The sequence below is a fragment of the Neolamprologus brichardi genome, chromosome 19, assembly GCF_056152115.1.
Source record: "Neolamprologus brichardi isolate AB-2024 chromosome 19, ASM5615211v1, whole genome shotgun sequence".
NCBI classification, from domain to species: domain Eukaryota; kingdom Metazoa; phylum Chordata; class Actinopteri; order Cichliformes; family Cichlidae; genus Neolamprologus; species Neolamprologus brichardi.
In genome coordinates, this window is record NC_142122.1 from 5,398,633 (window position 1) to 5,416,280 (window position 17,648).

The 17,648-nt window shown below is 40.9% G+C and overlaps 3 protein-coding genes across 3 annotated transcripts; all 3 read right to left on the minus strand.

Annotated features, from left to right (window-relative positions):
* Positions 1-296: 296 nt before the first annotated feature.
* Positions 297-4,065, minus strand: LOC148097137 (gem-associated protein 2-like). The gene is made up of 10 exons (XM_087833276.1): positions 4,025-4,065; positions 3,228-3,267; positions 2,496-2,585; positions 2,279-2,338; positions 2,014-2,130; positions 1,547-1,591; positions 1,384-1,452; positions 1,034-1,144; positions 813-871; positions 297-623 (listed from the first exon to the last, which is right to left on the minus strand). Exons 1-10 carry the CDS (start codon positions 4,063-4,065, stop codon positions 584-586), a joined length of 672 nt encoding a protein of 223 aa, XP_087689402.1. The 3' UTR covers positions 297-583.
* Positions 4,066-8,715: 4,650 nt separating this feature from the next.
* Positions 8,716-10,951, minus strand: LOC148097138 (gem-associated protein 2-like). The gene is made up of 8 exons (XM_087833277.1): positions 10,922-10,951; positions 10,700-10,759; positions 10,435-10,551; positions 9,968-10,012; positions 9,805-9,873; positions 9,455-9,565; positions 9,234-9,292; positions 8,716-9,044 (listed from the first exon to the last, which is right to left on the minus strand). The coding sequence occupies exons 1-8, from the start codon at positions 10,949-10,951 to the stop codon at positions 9,005-9,007; spliced, it is 531 nt and encodes a 176-aa protein (XP_087689403.1). The 3' UTR covers positions 8,716-9,004.
* Positions 10,952-13,995: 3,044 nt separating this feature from the next.
* On the minus strand, positions 13,996-17,578 carry LOC148097139 (gem-associated protein 2-like). Its single transcript, XM_087833278.1, has 10 exons — positions 17,538-17,578; positions 16,741-16,780; positions 16,009-16,098; positions 15,792-15,851; positions 15,527-15,643; positions 15,059-15,103; positions 14,896-14,964; positions 14,546-14,656; positions 14,325-14,383; positions 13,996-14,135 (listed from the first exon to the last, which is right to left on the minus strand). Exons 1-10 carry the CDS (start codon positions 17,576-17,578, stop codon positions 14,096-14,098), a joined length of 672 nt encoding a protein of 223 aa, XP_087689404.1. The 3' UTR covers positions 13,996-14,095.
* Positions 17,579-17,648: the final 70 nt, after the last annotated feature.

Sequence of the window (17,648 nt, forward strand, 5' to 3'; positions counted from 1 at the left end):
ATTGATCACAAGTCATCTCAAGTCAAGGTGAGAGTCATTGTCACCTGGGATTAAGGATGAAACCAGTGTGTGAGGCCTTGCCCCACCCTATCATGAGCTGTTAAGGTCACTTGAGGCAATGTGTGAAGAGGGGATTAAAGCACCTGGGACTGTATTGTAGGTGGCTGATAGCTGGAGTCGTTAGCCACCACACCTGTTCAATGATGGTTGTTCACAACAGACATGGCCATAAAAATGACCTGGATGACTGAGAACCTGCATACACATGATCAGCAATGATGTCCACACACACACCGTTTTCTTACAAATCACAGATAATAGAAAACTTTTATTTAGAGCTAAATTACACACATATAAACGCACAAAGAAAAGCATAAACCTGTTTGAAAAAAGTAGCCCTGATCCTGCTGCATTTGCTCGTAGTCCCCGCAGTCCTCTGTGCAGGTAACCAAATACCTCACAAATAAAAACAAATGTGTTTTTGTAATCCAGTCTCTTTGTTTTCAACTTGAGCTTTCACCGCAGCCAGACTTAACAATATGATCCTCCATATGTTGGTGAGGTTAAACAGATCAGGTTGGCTTCACTCCTGCTGATCTGCCAGATCATTCTGTTCAAAGTACCTGCAGTAAAAATAAAAGGAAGTAAGTATAACTGCATCCTCTGTACACATCCAGACAGCAATATCATGGTATCATCACCCTGAACAATTTAGACACTGGTGGTAAAAAAACAAACAAACAAACAAAAAAACATTTAAGGGTTTTTTCTTTACACAGAGTTCCATATAAGAAAAATACAGAGAACCTTACCTGGCAACAAGACAGATGAGCAGGTTGAGGGCGGGCAGTTTATCATCTTCCTGGCTGTCCTGTGAAGTCATGCAAGCAGGGAAAAGACTATCAGAGTAAATAAAATCCCATCAAATCTCAACAAAGAACGAGAAAAACATGGCCGGCTGTGGCCGTTTCAAGCATGGAGTGATAGCACATAGAGATAGTGCTTTACAGGAGATGGTAGGATTGTGGCCTACCAGCGTGCTGCGGAGCTGGGCGCATCTCCGGGCGAGCTGTCTGATGGATGAGTGAGCTTCAGGCAACAGAGGCTTTTCCAAGCAGGCCAATAAAGCATACAACCAGCGCCCCTGGAACAAGAAGATAGACTGCAAACTCAAGTATTTCACAATAACTGCAGCCAATAAACCATCACCTTCTATATCTGAAACATAAGGCAGAAGCTGAAGAAATGTTTGGTTTCATGATATCTGTGCAGAATGCATTCATAGTCAGCTCATATCTATCTTGAATGCAACACAGGATGACTATAAATGTGTGTGGAGTTCGGAACCAGCATAAAAATGTGGCGCTAATACATCAAACTCACCAACTGTGGAACAAATTCTCGTTCCTCGAACCAGCCGATGAGGATTTCCAACACCATCAGCACTGTGGACTGTAGACAGGTGGGGAAACACAAACACACACATCTTCTAATCAGGCTTTGACTGGTTTAGAACATCTTGAATGTCTATAGAGGGATCGTTTACCTGGTTTAGCCTGCTGATGATGCTTAGGAAGGGAGGGAACCCCATCTGAACAGACAGAGAGATGCTGAGGTAAATAGAGCAGTACACATTTTGGATCTGAAAAGTAATGCCGATGCTGAAGTGCTTTCACTCTAAATAAAAACACTTCCGTTTACATAGAAATCTGTGGAAAAATGGCCCACAACTCCCTGATGACTCAGTCACTAGTTTCAGCTCACACTGAATACAACATGAAGTGATTTTTTATTTTATTTTTGGCATTATCAGGAAGACTTTCAATCACAGGCTGTTACTTGTAAGTGTGTGGTTTCAGGTCCAGTTTCAGTGCTCAGTTGGAGGCTTTGCGACAAAACCTCATTAACCAATGGGTGATAGATGTGACCGACAACTTCTTTACTGTCAAAAAATCTTACAGATTGTATTCATGATGACACAAAACATTGAGATCTAGCCATTACATATATAACCTTGCTATAGTCCAGTGCTGGCTCTGGTTCTGCATCTGTGTGGGAGGATGAAGTGCCCAGATAGACCTTCTCTCCTAAACAAAACCTCTTCCAACCCTCCTCATCCGTTAGCTTTGGCTGTAACATACAAATACGAGCATACATAAAATTTTAATATAAATTCTGTTTTTAAGTTTGCCTCTTGGAGAAAGACAAAGTATTTATTTGGTTATTAGAGGAAAGCATTGCATGCTGAAGCATTAAAATTTACACATTATCACATTACCATCAGCACGTTGTCATCTAGAGTCTGGCTGGTCCAGCGTTTCCTGTGCCTTGTGATACTCTATAGGAAAAAAAATGTTGTAAATGTAAACAAAAGTTCATAAATTGTCAAATATCCATTTGTACAAATTTGTGTGGATTTGGACCTACAAAAAGTTTTAGTGAATTCTGTTAAGCTGTGCTATTGTATAATATCATAACAGCAAAAAGGCTCTTACCTGTCTGACTTCAGAGAAATTGCTGACTTGTTGTTGTTGCCATCTTAGACTTGGGGAGAAACCCACTGGAGCAGCATGACACCCTGCTACCTAAAAACCAGAAAACAACCCCAAAAAAAATGTAACTGAGAAATAATCAGAACAGATGAAGCATTACTGAAATGTATTTTGTTTTATTTTGTATAGCATCTTCTTTTTTTTGCTAAATGAACTTCTGTATACTGTTAACATGATCAACGTAAAAATTGAACGCAGCACAACATTTTTCAGAGCCTATCATTCATTTCTAACTGTGCAGTGAAAACTATGAAAAGATATTTAGAAAGATTCAGTTGTTCAGAAGTTTCCATCCACTCATCGTGGGTATGAATGTTTTGACCCTTTGTGGATTACAGAAAATCAAAAGTAAATTAAAACTTGTGCACCCAATTCTTGTTTTTCAAGGTTATTGAAGTGAATGCTTTAAAATCATTCCATCCTGAAAAAAATGAAAAATTCAAAGAAATCATTTAAAAGCCCAACATTATGAGGACATTCACGCCCATGATGAGTTGGACTGACTGCTCACATCAAGGTAAAAATACTTGAAATACTTTGATTTGCAGACACCACAGAGTAACAAAGCTAATGAACCCTCTCACTATCAAGGTCAGGGCTTTGTAATTTCCTTTAATTTGTCATACATCTGCAGCATCAACCGGTCTCAATACATTTGCCTCTCAGTTTACTCACAGATGCATTCACTGTTTGCTTCTTCCTTAGTTTAACCCATCTCGAAAAAAAAGAGCTTTAGATTTTCAACTTTACTGTGTGATCTGAAAAGTATGTACAACAGTACTTCACCCCCCCGCCCCCGCCCCCCTCTTCCACATTGTATTAAATGTGAGATTTGGCGTCACGTCACTTCTTAAATAAGCCTTGTTTTGAAGGTTTGAACTGGTTTGTTGCTGGTTACAGAATGCAAGGCGTAGTTTATGACCATTTGTACAATAGCACACTTATAATCATATTGATTCCATCAGTTAGACATTAAAAGGGGGAATTGTTGTGCTTTTCTTTTTTCATATTAACGGCTATGGGGAAGTTAATTATCAGAAGCAGAAACTATATAACTTTCACTAAGTAAGTAGCTTGGTTTACAAACTGTAATGGACTGAGAAGCTGCCCCATTTTGCAGGATAATTTGCCTTGGGTGTTTTGTTTTGTTTTTAAATGTGAACCATCCACACCCACTATAGCCAAGTCCAAGAACAAAAACATAGAGTTGGAGATAAATGTTAATCACATTTGTCTATGATGTTTTTATCATTCAGTCTGTAAAGGAACCACTGGTGTTTCAGTTAAATGTTCAAAGAGGGTTTGAAAATGGTTGTTTTTGTCTTGATGCATGCTCAATCGTCCAAGTAATTAAATCCCAGGAAGCTGATTGTTCATCAGGGTGTTGTTTTTAGTGGGCGAAACTTTTGCCCGCTCATTCAAGTGATTTAATATGCAAAGTGCTATGACCACTTAAGGACAATGAAACTGACTTCAGGGCCCATTGTTGGTCCTTAACGGTAGTTTCAGTCATTATGCAAATAAACAGTTTAAAAGGTTGGGGAAACCTATGGTCAGCTCAGTCTGAGCTCAGTCACTTGGATGAGTGAAGCATTTCTGCGACTGAAAACGACACGTCCAGATGAACAGAATCAGCTTTCTTGGAGTTTCTTTGTGTCTCTCCAAAAAAAGGTAGAATAAATTATTTTATTTAAATTTTATTTAAAAATTCAGTCTGTGCATTTCTAAAGTTTTCCTCTTTGTCCTCTCACAGACGCAGTCTCTCAGACATGGGAAGCGGCGGCCCTCCTGCCAAGCAAAGGGACATCGAAGGAGCCCTGCTAAGGTGAGATCTCGACTTGAAATATAATATAGTGATTGGGTAGTTTCTAGTTTTGGAGCTTGTGTAACACATTTTACCTGAAACCCTTCATTAATATTAAGATTATTTAACAAGCGTGAGAAAATATGGTTCTTGTTTGGGGGGGGGGGGGGTATTTCTGCACATGTAAATTTAAGTAAGTAAAATTTATTTATATAGCGCTTTTCACAGATAAAAATCACAAAGTGCTTTACAACACAGGAAATGGGAATATAAAAACAATATAACAGTAAATAAAACAATGTAAAACAATAAAACTATAAAACAGCATAAGAAGAGGCATTATTTTTAATTAATTCTCAGCTTTCTGTAAGTTTTTTTCCTTGTCTTGATTTCAAAGTACCATCTCTTATGAGTATTTGATCTTTGTGTGGCTGCAGGCTGGCAGGGGACCAGAGGGCCAGGAGGGACATGCGTCACGACAGCAACGCCGAGGATAACGATGATGTCAAAAAGGTAATTTTGTCAAAAACACTTGATCAGTATTTGCTTTCTCACAGTGGATTCTTTTTTCCTGCTTTGAAGTAATAAAAATCCTAACATTTGCTTCTTGTCCTTCCTTCAGCCGGCGTTGCAGTCGTCTGTAGTAGCTACCTCCAAAGAGAGAACGTGCCGAGATCTCATTCAGGACCAAACCATGGATGAGAGGGGCAAACAGAGGTAGCTCTTAAACTCTAGATTTACATTCAGAGTTGGTTACTAAATAGCCTGAGCCATGATTGGTTTAATTTCATCTGGCAAATGGCAAATCGTGTCTACAGCTGAGATTTAAGTGTGTGATGGTGTTGTTTGTGTTGTCTTGGTCAGGAATCGGCGCATGTTCGGCCTGCTCATGGGGACCCTGCAGAAATTCAAGGAGGAGTCAAATGTCTCTTCAGAAAAGGTGAGGAATAGATTCATATTTTGCTTGTTTTTTTTTTTTGTTTGTTTGGTTTTTTTTGTGTCCCGTTTGGATCTTTAGCCATCAGAATTGTTGTCTTAAGGCCAAGAAGGATGCCAAGCGGATTTATTTTACCAAGTGGATCATCATGGCCTTGGTCCATTTGATTGACCTTTATTATAATTATGAATTTATTTTATTTTCGGTTGCTACAAATGGGACAGATATGACTGGGGGATAGGACAGGGAGAAAGAATGAAAGAAAGAGAGGGAGAGAAAGAAAACCAGAGGGGAGAAGAGATGGTGAGAAAGGGGAGAAGAAAGAAAGAAAAACAAACAAAACACCTGGATCACCTGTATGGAGAAAAAAAAAAACAGAAGAGAAAGCAAACAAAAAAAAGAGCAACATAATAAATACAGCACCATCACAATAAACTAGCTAGCAGTAGATAGCAGTAGATACTAAATATTAAACATTATATTGTGCAGCATGCAAGATAGACAGCGCACAATGTGCTTTGAGGCAGCAGCCAAGAAAGGTGTAGTCCGCGTCTGTGTACACCCGTGTCTACACCTGTGTGGAGCAGCATGCTTGTATTCCAGTATTTCAGTATTTGCTTTCTCACAGTGGATTTTTTTTTCCTGCTTTGAAGTGATAAAAATCCTAACATTTGCTTCTTGTCCTTCCTTCAGCCGGCATTGCAGTCGTCTGTAGTAGCTACCTCCAAAGAGAGAACGCGCCGAGATCTCATTCAGGACCAAACCATGGATGAGAGGGGCAAACAGAGGTAGCTCTTAAACTCTAGATTTACATTCAGAGTTGGTTACTAAATAGTGTGAGCCATGATTGGTTTAATTTCATCTGGCAAATGGCAAATCGTGTCTACAGCTGAGAATTAAAAGTGTGTGATGGTGTTGTTTGTGTTGTCTTGGTCAGGAATCGGCGCATGTTCGGCCTGCTCATGGGGACCCTGCAGAAATTCAAGGAGGAGTCAAATGTCTCTTCAGAAAAGGTGAGGAATAGATTCATCCTTTGCTTGGTTATGAGAACAGTATTAAGTATTAAGTCTGTTTTTGTAGCTAGAATGATGGGAAATGTAAAATCAATTTCTTTTCTTTTCCCCCATCCAAAGCAAGAGGAGTGGACCAGCCACAATAATCACCTGGTGAAATACATTCGCACAAAGACCAAGCCTCATATCTTCTACCTGCCTGGAAAGGCAGAAGGAGAGGATCAGAAGAAGGGAGACAAAGAGGGTAGTCCAGAGTCAGAGGAGATGGAGGTAGAGCAGGCAGTAGAGGAGGAGGACAGGGGTAAGGATGTAGGGGTAGAGATGGAACGTAAGCAGGGGCCCACAGATCTCCAGGACAGCAAGCCCTCTGAACCAGCTGTAAGCAGCCAGGAAGCCGAAAACACCAGCCATCAGCCCGAGCCCAGCCACGCTGCTGAGGAACCAGCAGCAGAGTCTCCTGTGAGCCACGGGGCATCTAAAACCCCAGAACCCCAGTCAGCCCCTAGTGTGCCTGCACAAGTGTCCACAGTCCCTGGCTCTAAGGTCCAGGACTCCACAGTTGACAGACAGGCAGTGGAGGGGAAATCCCAGGAGGAACCCCCACAAAAACTACCTGCTTCCCAGGAGGTCCCTGTTACTGCCCCAGCTAAGGAGGACGGCGGCAGAGGGAGAAAGAAGGAAAAGGAATCGAGGAAAGGCCGCAGTCGCAGTAACAGCTCTTCCTCTTCCTCCTCTGGCTCCTCCTCCTCTTTTTCATCTTAAGCATGATGAAGAGGCTGGGCTCTTGATGGTTATGGTAGATGTGGTCATTCACATACATTACTTTTGTTTCGTGTTGTTGTGACAACGCTGTTTATTCCCATTTATTTCCACTGTTTTCAACAATGTCAAGTGTGATTTGCTCAAATACTGGATTGAAACTTTTTTTTGCTGGGGGTGGGGTTAATGACTGATCATCTGCTTCAAAATAAAGTTGAAGTAGTGAAAATATGCTTGTTTGTGTGAATTCTTATTTTTGTTGCTTTTATTTATTTTTAATACATCACACTTTTCACTTCATTGCACAGTTCAGGCAAAAAAGATCCTCTTCAAAATACAAGTTATACTTTCCTAAGGATGTGCGAAGCACCAACAGTGGTTAAGTTCAAATACATGTACTACAAAGACACAATCATGCTTATTTTAATGGCGTGGAGCTAAATTAGTTTTCAAGCATGTAGTTGAACCCTGAAGATGTTTGATCTAGTCAATCTCTTTTTATTTATACAGAGCCAAATCACAACAACAGCTGCCTATAGGCACCTTATATTGTAAGATAGATCCTACAATAATACATACAGAAAAACTCAACAATGATATGACCCCCTATGAGCAAGCACTTTGGTGACAGTGGGAAGGAAAAACTCCCTTTTAACAGGAAGAAACCATCTGCAGAACCAGGCTCAGGGAGGGGCGGGGCCATCTGCTGCGACTGGTTGAGGTGAGAGAAGGGATAAAAGACAGATCTGGTGTATTTTGTGGGTAACCAGCCCTAAAATGCAAAAACTCATTGGGAGTGACCAACACAAGTGGAGCAAAAAAGGCAAGCCTGAGATGGTCTGGGGGTGTGCAGAGGAGGGATAGTGTATATAGTGGGTCGAGGTAGATGTTGAAGGCTGAGCTGCAAAGCAGGAGGAAATCCGGGAGACCTCAAGGGAAGATTGATGGATGGAGTGAAGGAAGACCTACAGAGACATGACAATCTGTCATGCCCTACAAAACATGCAGAACTGAGCACAAACTATGTCCATGTTGTTTCATTTATTGATTTATTAGAAACGTTTTTTTAAAGTGTACCTGATTGGATTTGTCATTGCAGTATATTTGGTTCCACTGTCTATCCATGAGGAATTGTCATGTCTAAAGTCATTCTTAAATTGTCATTTTTAAAGAATCTATTTGACATGATCACAAGGGCTTGACGACCAGAAAAAGTGTAATTAGCTTGAGAAAAAAAGGCAACAAGACTTCTTTATGGTTGTGAAGATTTCTTTAACAGGGGGGGGAGTTCCAGGTACTAAACACTTAGTGGGGCATTATGCCCCTGAGGGTCGTTGATACACTATTGATCACAAGTCATCTCAAGTCAAGGTGAGAGTCATTGTCACCTGGGATTAAGGATGAAACCAGTGTGTGAGGCCTTGCCCCACCCTATCATGAGCTGTTAAGGTCACTTGAGGCAATGTGTGAAGAGGGGATTAAAGCACCTGGGACTGTATTGTAGGTGGCTGATAGCTGGAGTCGTTAGCCACCACACCTGTTCAATGATGGTTGTTCACAACAGACATGGCCATAAAAATGACCTGGATGACTGAGAAGCTGCATACACATGATCAGCAATGATGTCCACACACACACACACACACACCGTTTTCTTACAAATCACAGATAATAGAAAACTTTTATTTAGAGCTAAATTACACACATATAAACGCACAAAGAAAAGCATAAACCTGTTTGAAAAAAAGTAGCCCTGATCCTGCTGCATTTGCTTGTAGTCCCCGCAGTCCTCTGTGCAGGTAACCAAATACCTCACAAATAAAAACAAATGTGTTTTTGTAATCCAGTCTCTTTGTTTTCGAATTTCAGCTTTCACCGCAGCCAGACTTAACAATATGATCCTCCATATGTTGGTGAGGTTAAACAGATCAGGTTGGCTTCACTCCTGCTGATCTGCCAGATCATTCTGTTCAAAGTACCTGCAGTAAAAATAAAAGGAAGTAAGTATAACTGCATCCTCTGTACACATCCAGACAGCAATATCATGGTATCGTCACCCTGAACAATTTAGACACTGGTGGTAAAAAAACAAACAAACAAACAAAAAAACATTTAAGGGTTTTTTCTTTACACAGAGTTCCATATAAGAAAAATACAGAGAACCTTACCTGGCAACAAGACAGATGAGCAGGTTGAGGGCGGGCAGTTTATCATCTTCCTGGCTGTCCTGTGAAGTCATGCAAGCAGGGAAAAGACTATCAGAGTAAATAAAATCCCATCAAATCTCAACAAAGAACGAGAAAAACATGGCCGGCTGTGGCCGTTACAAGCATGGAGTGATAGCACATAGAGATAGTGCTTTACAGGAGATGGTAGGATTGTGGCCTACCAGCGTGCTGCGGAGCTGGGCGCATCTCCGGGCGAGCTGTCTGATGGATGAGTGAGCTTCAGGCAACAGAGGCTTTTCCAAGCAGGCCAATAAAGCATACAACCAGCGCCCCTGGAACAAGAAGATAGACTGCAAACTCAAGTATTTCACAATAACTGCAGCCAATAAACCATCACCTTCTATATCTGAAACATAAGGCAGAAGCTGAAGAAATGTTTGGTTTCATGATATCTGTGCAGAATGCATTCATAGTCAGCTCATATCTATCTTGAATGCAACACAGGATGACTATAAATGTGTGTGGAGTTCGGAACCAGCATAAAAATGTGGCGCTAATACATCAAACTCACCAACTGTGGAACAAATTCTCGTTCCTCGAACCAGCCGATGAGGATTTCCAACACCATCAGCACTGTGGACTGTAGACAGGTGGGGAAACACAAACACACACATCTTCTAATCAGGCTTTGACTGGTTTAGAACATCTTGAATGTCTATAGAGGGATCGTTTACCTGGTTTAGCCTGCTGATGATGCTTAGGAAGGGAGGGAACCCCATCTGAACAGACAGAGAGATGCTGAGGTAAATAGAGCAGTACACATTTTGGATCTGAAAAGTAATGCCGATGCTGAAGTGCTTTCAATCTAAATAAAAACACTTCCGTTTACATAGAAATCTGTGGAAAATGGCCCACAACTCCCTGATGACTCAGTCACTAGTTTCAGCTCACACTGAATACAACATGAAGTGATTTTTTTTTTAAATTTTTGGCATTATTAGGAAGACTTTCAATCACAGGTTGTTACTTGTAAGTGTGTGGTTTCAGGTCCAGTTTCAGTGCTCAGTTGGAGGCTTTGCGACAAAACCTCATTAACCAATGGGTGATAGATGTGACCGACAACTTCTTTACTGTCAAAAAATCTTACAGATTGTATTCATGATGACACAAAACACTGAGATATAGCTATTACATATATAACCTTGCTATAGTCCAGTGCTGGCTCTGGTTCTGCATCTGTGTGGGAGGATGAAGTGCCCAGATAGACCTTGTCTCCTAAACAAAACCTCTTCCAACCCTCCTCATCCGTTAGCTTCGGCTGTAACATACAAATATGAGCATACATAAAATTTTAATATAAATTCTGTTTTTAAGTTTGCCTCTTGGAGAAAGACAAAGTATTTATTTGGTTATTAGATGAAAGCATTGCATGCTGAAGCATTAAAATCTAAACATTATCACATTACCATCAGCACGTTGTCATCTAGAGTCTGGCTGGTCCAGTGTTTCCTGTGCCTTGTGATACTCTAAAGGAAAAAAAATGTTGTAAATGTAAACAAAAGTTCATAAATTGTCAAATATTCATTTGTACAAATTTGTGCGGATTTGGACCTACAAAAAGTTTTAGTGACAGCGCACAATGTGCTTTGAGGCAGCAGCCAAGAAAGGTGTAGTCCGCGTCTGTGTACACCCGTGTCTACACCTGTGTGGAGCAGCATGCTTGTATTCCAGCAGCATGCTTGTATTCCAGTATTTCAGTATTTGCTTTCTCACAGTGGATTTTTTTTTCCTGCTTTGAAGTGATAAAAATCCCAACATTTGCTTCTTGTCCTTCCTTCAGCCGGCGTTGCAGTCGTCTGTAGTAGCTACCTCCAAAGAGAGAACGCGCCGAGATCTCATTCAGGACCAAACCATGGATGAGAGGGGCAAACAGAGGTAGCTCTTAAACTCTAGATTTACATTCAGAGTTGGTTACTAAATAGTGTGAGCCATGATTGGTTTAATTTCATCTGGCAAATGGCAAATCGTGTCTACAGCTGAGAATTAAAAGTGTGTGATGGTGTTGTTTGTGTTGTCTTGGTCAGGAATCGGCGCATGTTCGGCCTGCTCATGGGGACCCTGCAGAAATTCAAGGAGGAGTCAAATGTCTCTTCAGAAAAGGTGAGGAATAGATTCATCCTTTGCTTGGTTATGAGAACAGTATTAAGTATTAAGTCTGTTTTTGTAGCTAGAATGATGGGAAATGTAAAATCAATTTCTTTTCTTTTCCCCCATCCAAAGCAAGAGGAGTGGACCAGCCACAATAATCACCTGGTGAAATACATTCGCACAAAGACCAAGCCTCATATCTTCTACCTGCCTGGAAAGGCAGAAGGAGAGGATCAGAAGAAGGGAGACAAAGAGGGTAGTCCAGAGTCAGAGGAGATGGAGGTAGAGCAGGCAGTAGAGGAGGAGGACAGGGGTAAGGATGTAGGGGTAGAGATGGAACGTAAGCAGGGGCCCACAGATCTCCAGGACAGCAAGCCCTCTGAACCAGCTGTAAGCAGCCAGGAAGCCGAAAACACCAGCCATCAGCCCGAGCCCAGCCACGCTGCTGAGGAACCAGCAGCAGAGTCTCCTGTGAGCCACGGGGCATCTAAAACCCCAGAACCCCAGTCAGCCCCTAGTGTGCCTGCACAAGTGTCCACAGTCCCTGGCTCTAAGGTCCAGGACTCCACAGTTGACAGACAGGCAGTGGAGGGGAAATCCCAGGAGGAACCCCCACAAAAACTACCTGCTTCCCAGGAGGTCCCTGTTACTGCCCCAGCTAAGGAGGACGGCGGCAGAGGGAGAAAGAAGGAAAAGGAATCGAGGAAAGGCCGCAGTCGCAGTAACAGCTCTTCCTCTTCCTCCTCTGGCTCCTCCTCCTCTTTTTCATCTTAAGCATGATGAAGAGGCTGGGCTCTTGATGGTTATGGTAGATGTGGTCATTCACATACATTACTTTTGTTTCGTGTTGTTGTGACAACGCTGTTTATTCCCATTTATTTCCACTGTTTTCAACAATGTCAAGTGTGATTTGCTCAAATACTGGATTGAAACTTTTTTTTGCTGGGGGTGGGGTTAATGACTGATCATCTGCTTCAAAATAAAGTTGAAGTAGTGAAAATATGCTTGTTTGTGTGAATTCTTATTTTTGTTGCTTTTATTTATTTTTAATACATCACACTTTTCACTTCATTGCACAGTTCAGGCAAAAAAGATCCTCTTCAAAATACAAGTTATACTTTCCTAAGGATGTGCGAAGCACCAACAGTGGTTAAGTTCAAATACATGTACTACAAAGACACAATCATGCTTATTTTAATGGCGTGGAGCTAAATTAGTTTTCAAGCATGTAGTTGAACCCTGAAGATGTTTGATCTAGTCAATCTCTCTTTATTTATACAGAGCCAAATCACAACAACAGCTGCCTATAGGCACCTTATATTGTAAGATAGATCCTACAATAATACATACAGAAAAACTCAACAATGATATGACCCCCTATGAGCAAGCACTTTGGTGACAGTGGGAAGGAAAAACTCCCTTTTAACAGGAAGAAACCATCTGCAGAACCAGGCTCAGGGAGGGGAGGGGCCATCTGCTGCGACTGGTTGCGGTGAGAGAAGGAAGAAGGGATAAAAGACAGAGATCTGGTGTATTTTGTGGGTAACCAGCCCTAAAATGCAAAACCTCATTGGGAGTGACCAACACAAGTGGAGCAAAAAAGGCAAGCCTGAGATGGTCTGGGGGTGTGCAGAGGAGGGATAGTGTATATAGTGGGTCGAGGTAGATGTTGAAGGCTGAGCTGCAAAGCAGGAGGAAATCCGGGAGACCTCACGAGAAGATTGATGGATGTAGTGAAGGAAGACCTACAGAGACATGACAATCTGTCATGTCCTACAAAACATGCAGAACTGAGCACAAACTATGTCCATGTTGTTTCATTTATTGATTTATTAGAAACGTTTTTTTAAAGTGTACCTGATTGGATTTGTCATTGCAGTATATTTGGTTCCACTGTATATCCATGAGGAATTGTCATGTCTAAAGTCATTCTTAAATTGTCATTTTTAAAGAATCTATTTGACATGATCACAAGGGCTTGACGACCAGAAAAAGTGTAATTAGCTTGAGAAAAAAAGGCAACAAGACTTCTTTATGGTTGTGAAGATTTCTTTAACAGGTGGGGAGTTCCAGGTACTAAACACTTAGTGGGGCATTATGCCCCTGAGGGTCGTTGATACACTATTGATCACAAGTCATCTCAAGTCAAGGTGAGAGTCATTGTCACCTGGGATTAAGGATGAAACCAGTGTGTGAGGCCTTGCCCCACCCTATCATGAGCTGTTAAGGTCACTTGAGGCAATGTGTGAAGAGGGGGTTGAAGCACCTGGGACTGTATTGTAGGTGGCTGATAGCTGGAGTCGTTAGCCACCACACCTGTTCAATGATGGTTGTTCACAACAGACATGGCCATAAAAATGACCTGGATGACTGAGAAGCTGCATACACATGATCAGCAATGATGTCCACACACACACACACACACCGTTTTCTTACAAATCACAGATAATAGAAAACTTTTATTTAGAGCTAAATTACACACATATAAACGCACAAAGAAAAGCATAAAGCTGTTTGAAAAAAGTAGCCCTGATCCTGCTGCATTTGCTCGTAGTCCCCGCAGTCCTCTGTGCAGGTAACCAAATACCTTACAAATAAAAACAAATGTGTTTTTGTAATCCAGTCTCTTTGTTTTCAACTTGAGCTTTCACCGCAGCCAGACTTAACAATATGATCCTCCATATGTTGGTGAGGTTAAACAGATCAGGTTGGCTTCACTCCTGCTGATCTGCCAGATCATTCTGTTCAAAGTACCTGCAGTAAAAATAAAAGGAAGTAAGTATAACTGCATCCTCTGTACACATCCAGACAGCAATATCATGGTATCGTCACCCTGAACAATTTAGACACTGGTGGTAAAAAAACAAACAAACAAACAAAAAAACATTTAAGGGTTTTTTCTTTACACAGAGTTCCATATAAGAAAAATACAGAGAACCTTACCTGGCAACAAGACAGATGAGCAGGTTGAGGGCGGGCAGTTTATCATCTTCCTGGCTGTCCTGTGAAGTCATGCAAGCAGGGAAAAGACTATCAGAGTAAATAAAATCCCATCAAATCTCAACAAAGAACGAGAAAAACATGGCCGGCTGTGGCCGTTTCAAGCATGGAGTGATAGCACATAGAGATAGTGCTTTACAGGAGATGGTAGGATTGTGGCCTACCAGCGTGCTGCGGAGCTGGGCGCATCTCCGGGCGAGCTGTCTGATGGATGAGTGAGCTTCAGGCAACAGAGGCTTTTCCAAGCAGGCCAATAAAGCATACAACCAGCGCCCCTGGAACAAGAAGATAGACTGCAAACTCAAGTATTTCACAATAACTGCAGCCAATAAACCATCACCTTCTATATCTGAAACATAAGGCAGAAGCTGAAGAAATGTTTGGTTTCATGATATCTGTGCAGAATGCATTCATAGTCAGCTCATATCTATCTTGAATGCAACACAGGATGACTATAAATGCGTGTGGAGTTCGGAACCAGCATAAAAATGTGGCTCTAATACATCAAACTCACCAACTGTGGAACAAATTCTCGTTCCTCAAACCAGCCGATGAGGATTTCCAACACCATCAGCACTGTGGACTGTAGACAGGTGGGGAAACACAAACACACACATCTTCTAATCAGGCTTTGACTGGTTTAGAACATCTTGAATGTCTATAGAGGGATCGTTTACCTGGTTTAGCCTGCTGATGATGCTTAGGAAGGGAGGGAACCCCATCTGAACAGACAGAGAGATGCTGAGGTAAATAGAGCAGTACACATTTTGGATCTGAAAAGTAATGCTGATGCTGAAGTGCTTTCACTCTAAATAAAAACACTTCCGTTTACATAGAAATCTGTGGAAAAATGGCCCACAACTCCCTGATGACTCAGTCACTAGTTTCAGCTCACACTGAATACAACATGAAGTGATTTTTTTTTTTTTTTTTTGGCATTGTCAGGAAGACTTTCAATCACAGGTTGTTACTTGTAAGTGTGTGGTTTCAGGTCCAGTTTCAGTGCTCAGTTGGAGGCTTTGCGACAAAACCTCATTAACCAATGGGTGATAGATGTGACCGACAACTTCTTTACTGTCAAAAAATCTTACAGATTGTATTCATGATGACACAAAACATTGAGATCTAGCCATCACATATATAACCTTGCTATAGTCCAGTGCTGGCTCTGGTTCTGCATCTGTGTGGGAGGATGAAGTGCCCAGATAGACCTTCTCTCCTAAACAAAACCTCTTCCAACCCTCCTCATCCGTTAGCTTTGGCTGTAACATACAAATACGAGCATACATAAAATTTTAATATAAATTCTGTTTTTAAGTTTGCCTCTTGGAGAAAGACAAAGTATTTATTTGGTTATTAGAGGAAAGCATTGCATGCTGAAGCATTAAAATTTACACATTATCACATTACCATCAGCACGTTGTCATCTAGAGTCTGGCTGGTCCAGTGTTTCCTGTGCCTTGTGATACTCTATAGGAAAAAAAATGTTGTAAATGTAAACAAAAGTTCAGAAATTGTCAAATATCCATTTGTACAAATTTGTGTGGATTTGGACCTACAAAAAGTTTTAGTGAATTCTGTTAAGCTGTGCTATTGTATAATATCATAACAGCAAAAAGGCTCTTACCTGTCTGACTTCAGAGAAATTGCTGACTTGTTGTTGTTGCCATCTTAGACTTGGGGAGAAACCCACTGGAGCAGCATGACACCCTGCTACCTAAAAACCAGAAAACAACCCCCAAAAAAATGTAACTGAGAAATAATCAGAACAGATGAAGCATTACTGAAATGTATTTTGTTTTATTTTGTATAGCATCTTCTTTTCTTTGCTAAATGAACTTCTGTATACTGTTAACATGATCAACGTAAAAATTGAACGCAGCACAACATTTTTCAGAGCCTATCATTCATTTCTAACTGTGCAGTGAAAACTATGAAAAGATATTTAGAAAGATTCAGTTGTTCAGAAGTTTCCATCCACTCATCGTGGGTATGAATGTTTTGACCCTTTGTGGATTACAGAAAATCAAAAGTAAATTAAAACTTGTGCACCCAATTCTTGTTTTTCAAGGTTATTGAAGTGAATGCTTTAAAATCATTCCATCCTGAAAAAAATGAAAAATTCAAAGAAATCATTTAAAAGCCCAACATTATGAGGACATTCACGCCCATGATGAGTTGGACTGACTGCTCACATCAAGGTAAAAATACTTGAAATACTTTGATTTGCAGACACCACAGAGTAACAAAGCTAATGAACCCTCTCACTATCAGGGTCAGGGCTTTGTAATTTCCTTTAATTTGTCATACATCTGCAGCATCAACCGGTCTCAATACATTTGCCTCTCAGTTTACTCACAGATGCATTCACTGTTTGCTTCTTCCTTAGTTTAACCCATCTCGAAAAAAAAGAGCTTTAGATTTTCAACTTTAGTGTGTGATCTGAAAAGTATGTACAACAGTACTTCACCCCCCCGCCCCCGCCCCCCTCTTCCACATTGTATTAAATGTGAGATTTGGCGTCACGTCACTTCTTAAATAAGCCTTGTTTTGAAGGTTTGAACTGGTTTGTTGCTGGTTACAGAATGCAAGGCGTAGTTTATGACCATTTGTACAATAGCACACTTATAATCATATTGATTCCATCAGTTAGACATTAAAAGGGGGAATTGTTGTGCTTTTCTTTTTTCATATTAACGGCTATGGGGAAGTTAATTATCAGAAGCAGAAACTATATAACTTTCACTAAGTAAGTAGCTTGGTTTACAAACTGTAATGGACTGAGAAGCTGCCCCATTTTGCAGGATAATTTGCCTTGGGTGTTTTGTTTTGTTTTTAAATGTGAACCATCCACACCCACTATAGCCAAGTCCAAGAACAAAAACATAGAGTTGGAGATAAATGTTAATCACATTTGTCTATGATGTTTTTATCATTCAGTCTGTAAAGGAACCACTGGTGTTTCAGTTAAATGTTCAAAGAGGGTTTGAAAATGGTTGTTTTTGTCTTGATGCATGCTCAATCGTCCAAGTAATTAAATCCCAGGAAGCTGATTGTTCATCAGGGCGTTGTTTTTAGTGGGCGAAACTTTTGCCCGCTCATTCAAGTGATTTAATATGCAAAGTGCTATGACCACTTAAGGACAATGAAACTGACTTCAGGGCCCATTGTTGGTCCTTAACGGTAGTTTCAGTCATTATGCAAATAAACAGTTTAAAAGGTTGGGGAAACCTATGGTCAGCTCAGTCTGAGCTCAGTCACTTGGAT

Excerpts from the sequence above, each read along its gene's own strand:
- LOC148097139 (XM_087833278.1), bottom strand. The coding sequence starts at position 17,578 with ATGACTGAAACTACCGTTAAGGACCAACAATGGGCCCTGAA. Across the intron at positions 16,099-16,740 it reads AGCAAACAGTGAATGCATCT|GTAGCAGGGTGTCATGCTGC; the intron begins GTGAGTAAACTG and ends TCTGGTTTTTAG. Across the intron at positions 14,657-14,895 it reads GAGAATTTGTTCCACAGTTG|GGGCGCTGGTTGTATGCTTT; the intron begins GTGAGTTTGATG and ends TTCTTGTTCCAG.
- LOC148097138 (XM_087833277.1), bottom strand. The coding sequence starts at position 10,951 with ATGCTGCTCCACACAGGTGTAGACACGGGT. Across the intron at positions 9,874-9,967 it reads TCATCAGCAGGCTAAACCAG|TCCACAGTGCTGATGGTGTT; the intron begins GTAAACGATCCC and ends ACCTGTCTACAG. Across the intron at positions 9,293-9,454 it reads CCCAGCTCCGCAGCACGCTG|GACAGCCAGGAAGATGATAA; the intron begins GTAGGCCACAAT and ends ATGACTTCACAG.
- LOC148097137 (XM_087833276.1), bottom strand. The coding sequence starts at position 4,065 with ATGACTGAAACTACCGTTAAGGACCAACAATGGGCCCTGAA. Across the intron at positions 2,131-2,278 it reads TAGATGACAACGTGCTGATG|CCAAAGCTAACGGATGAGGA; the intron begins GTAATGTGATAA and ends TGTATGTTACAG. Across the intron at positions 1,592-2,013 it reads CAGCACTGGACTATAGCAAG|ATGGGGTTCCCTCCCTTCCT; the intron begins GTTATATATGTA and ends CTGTCTGTTCAG.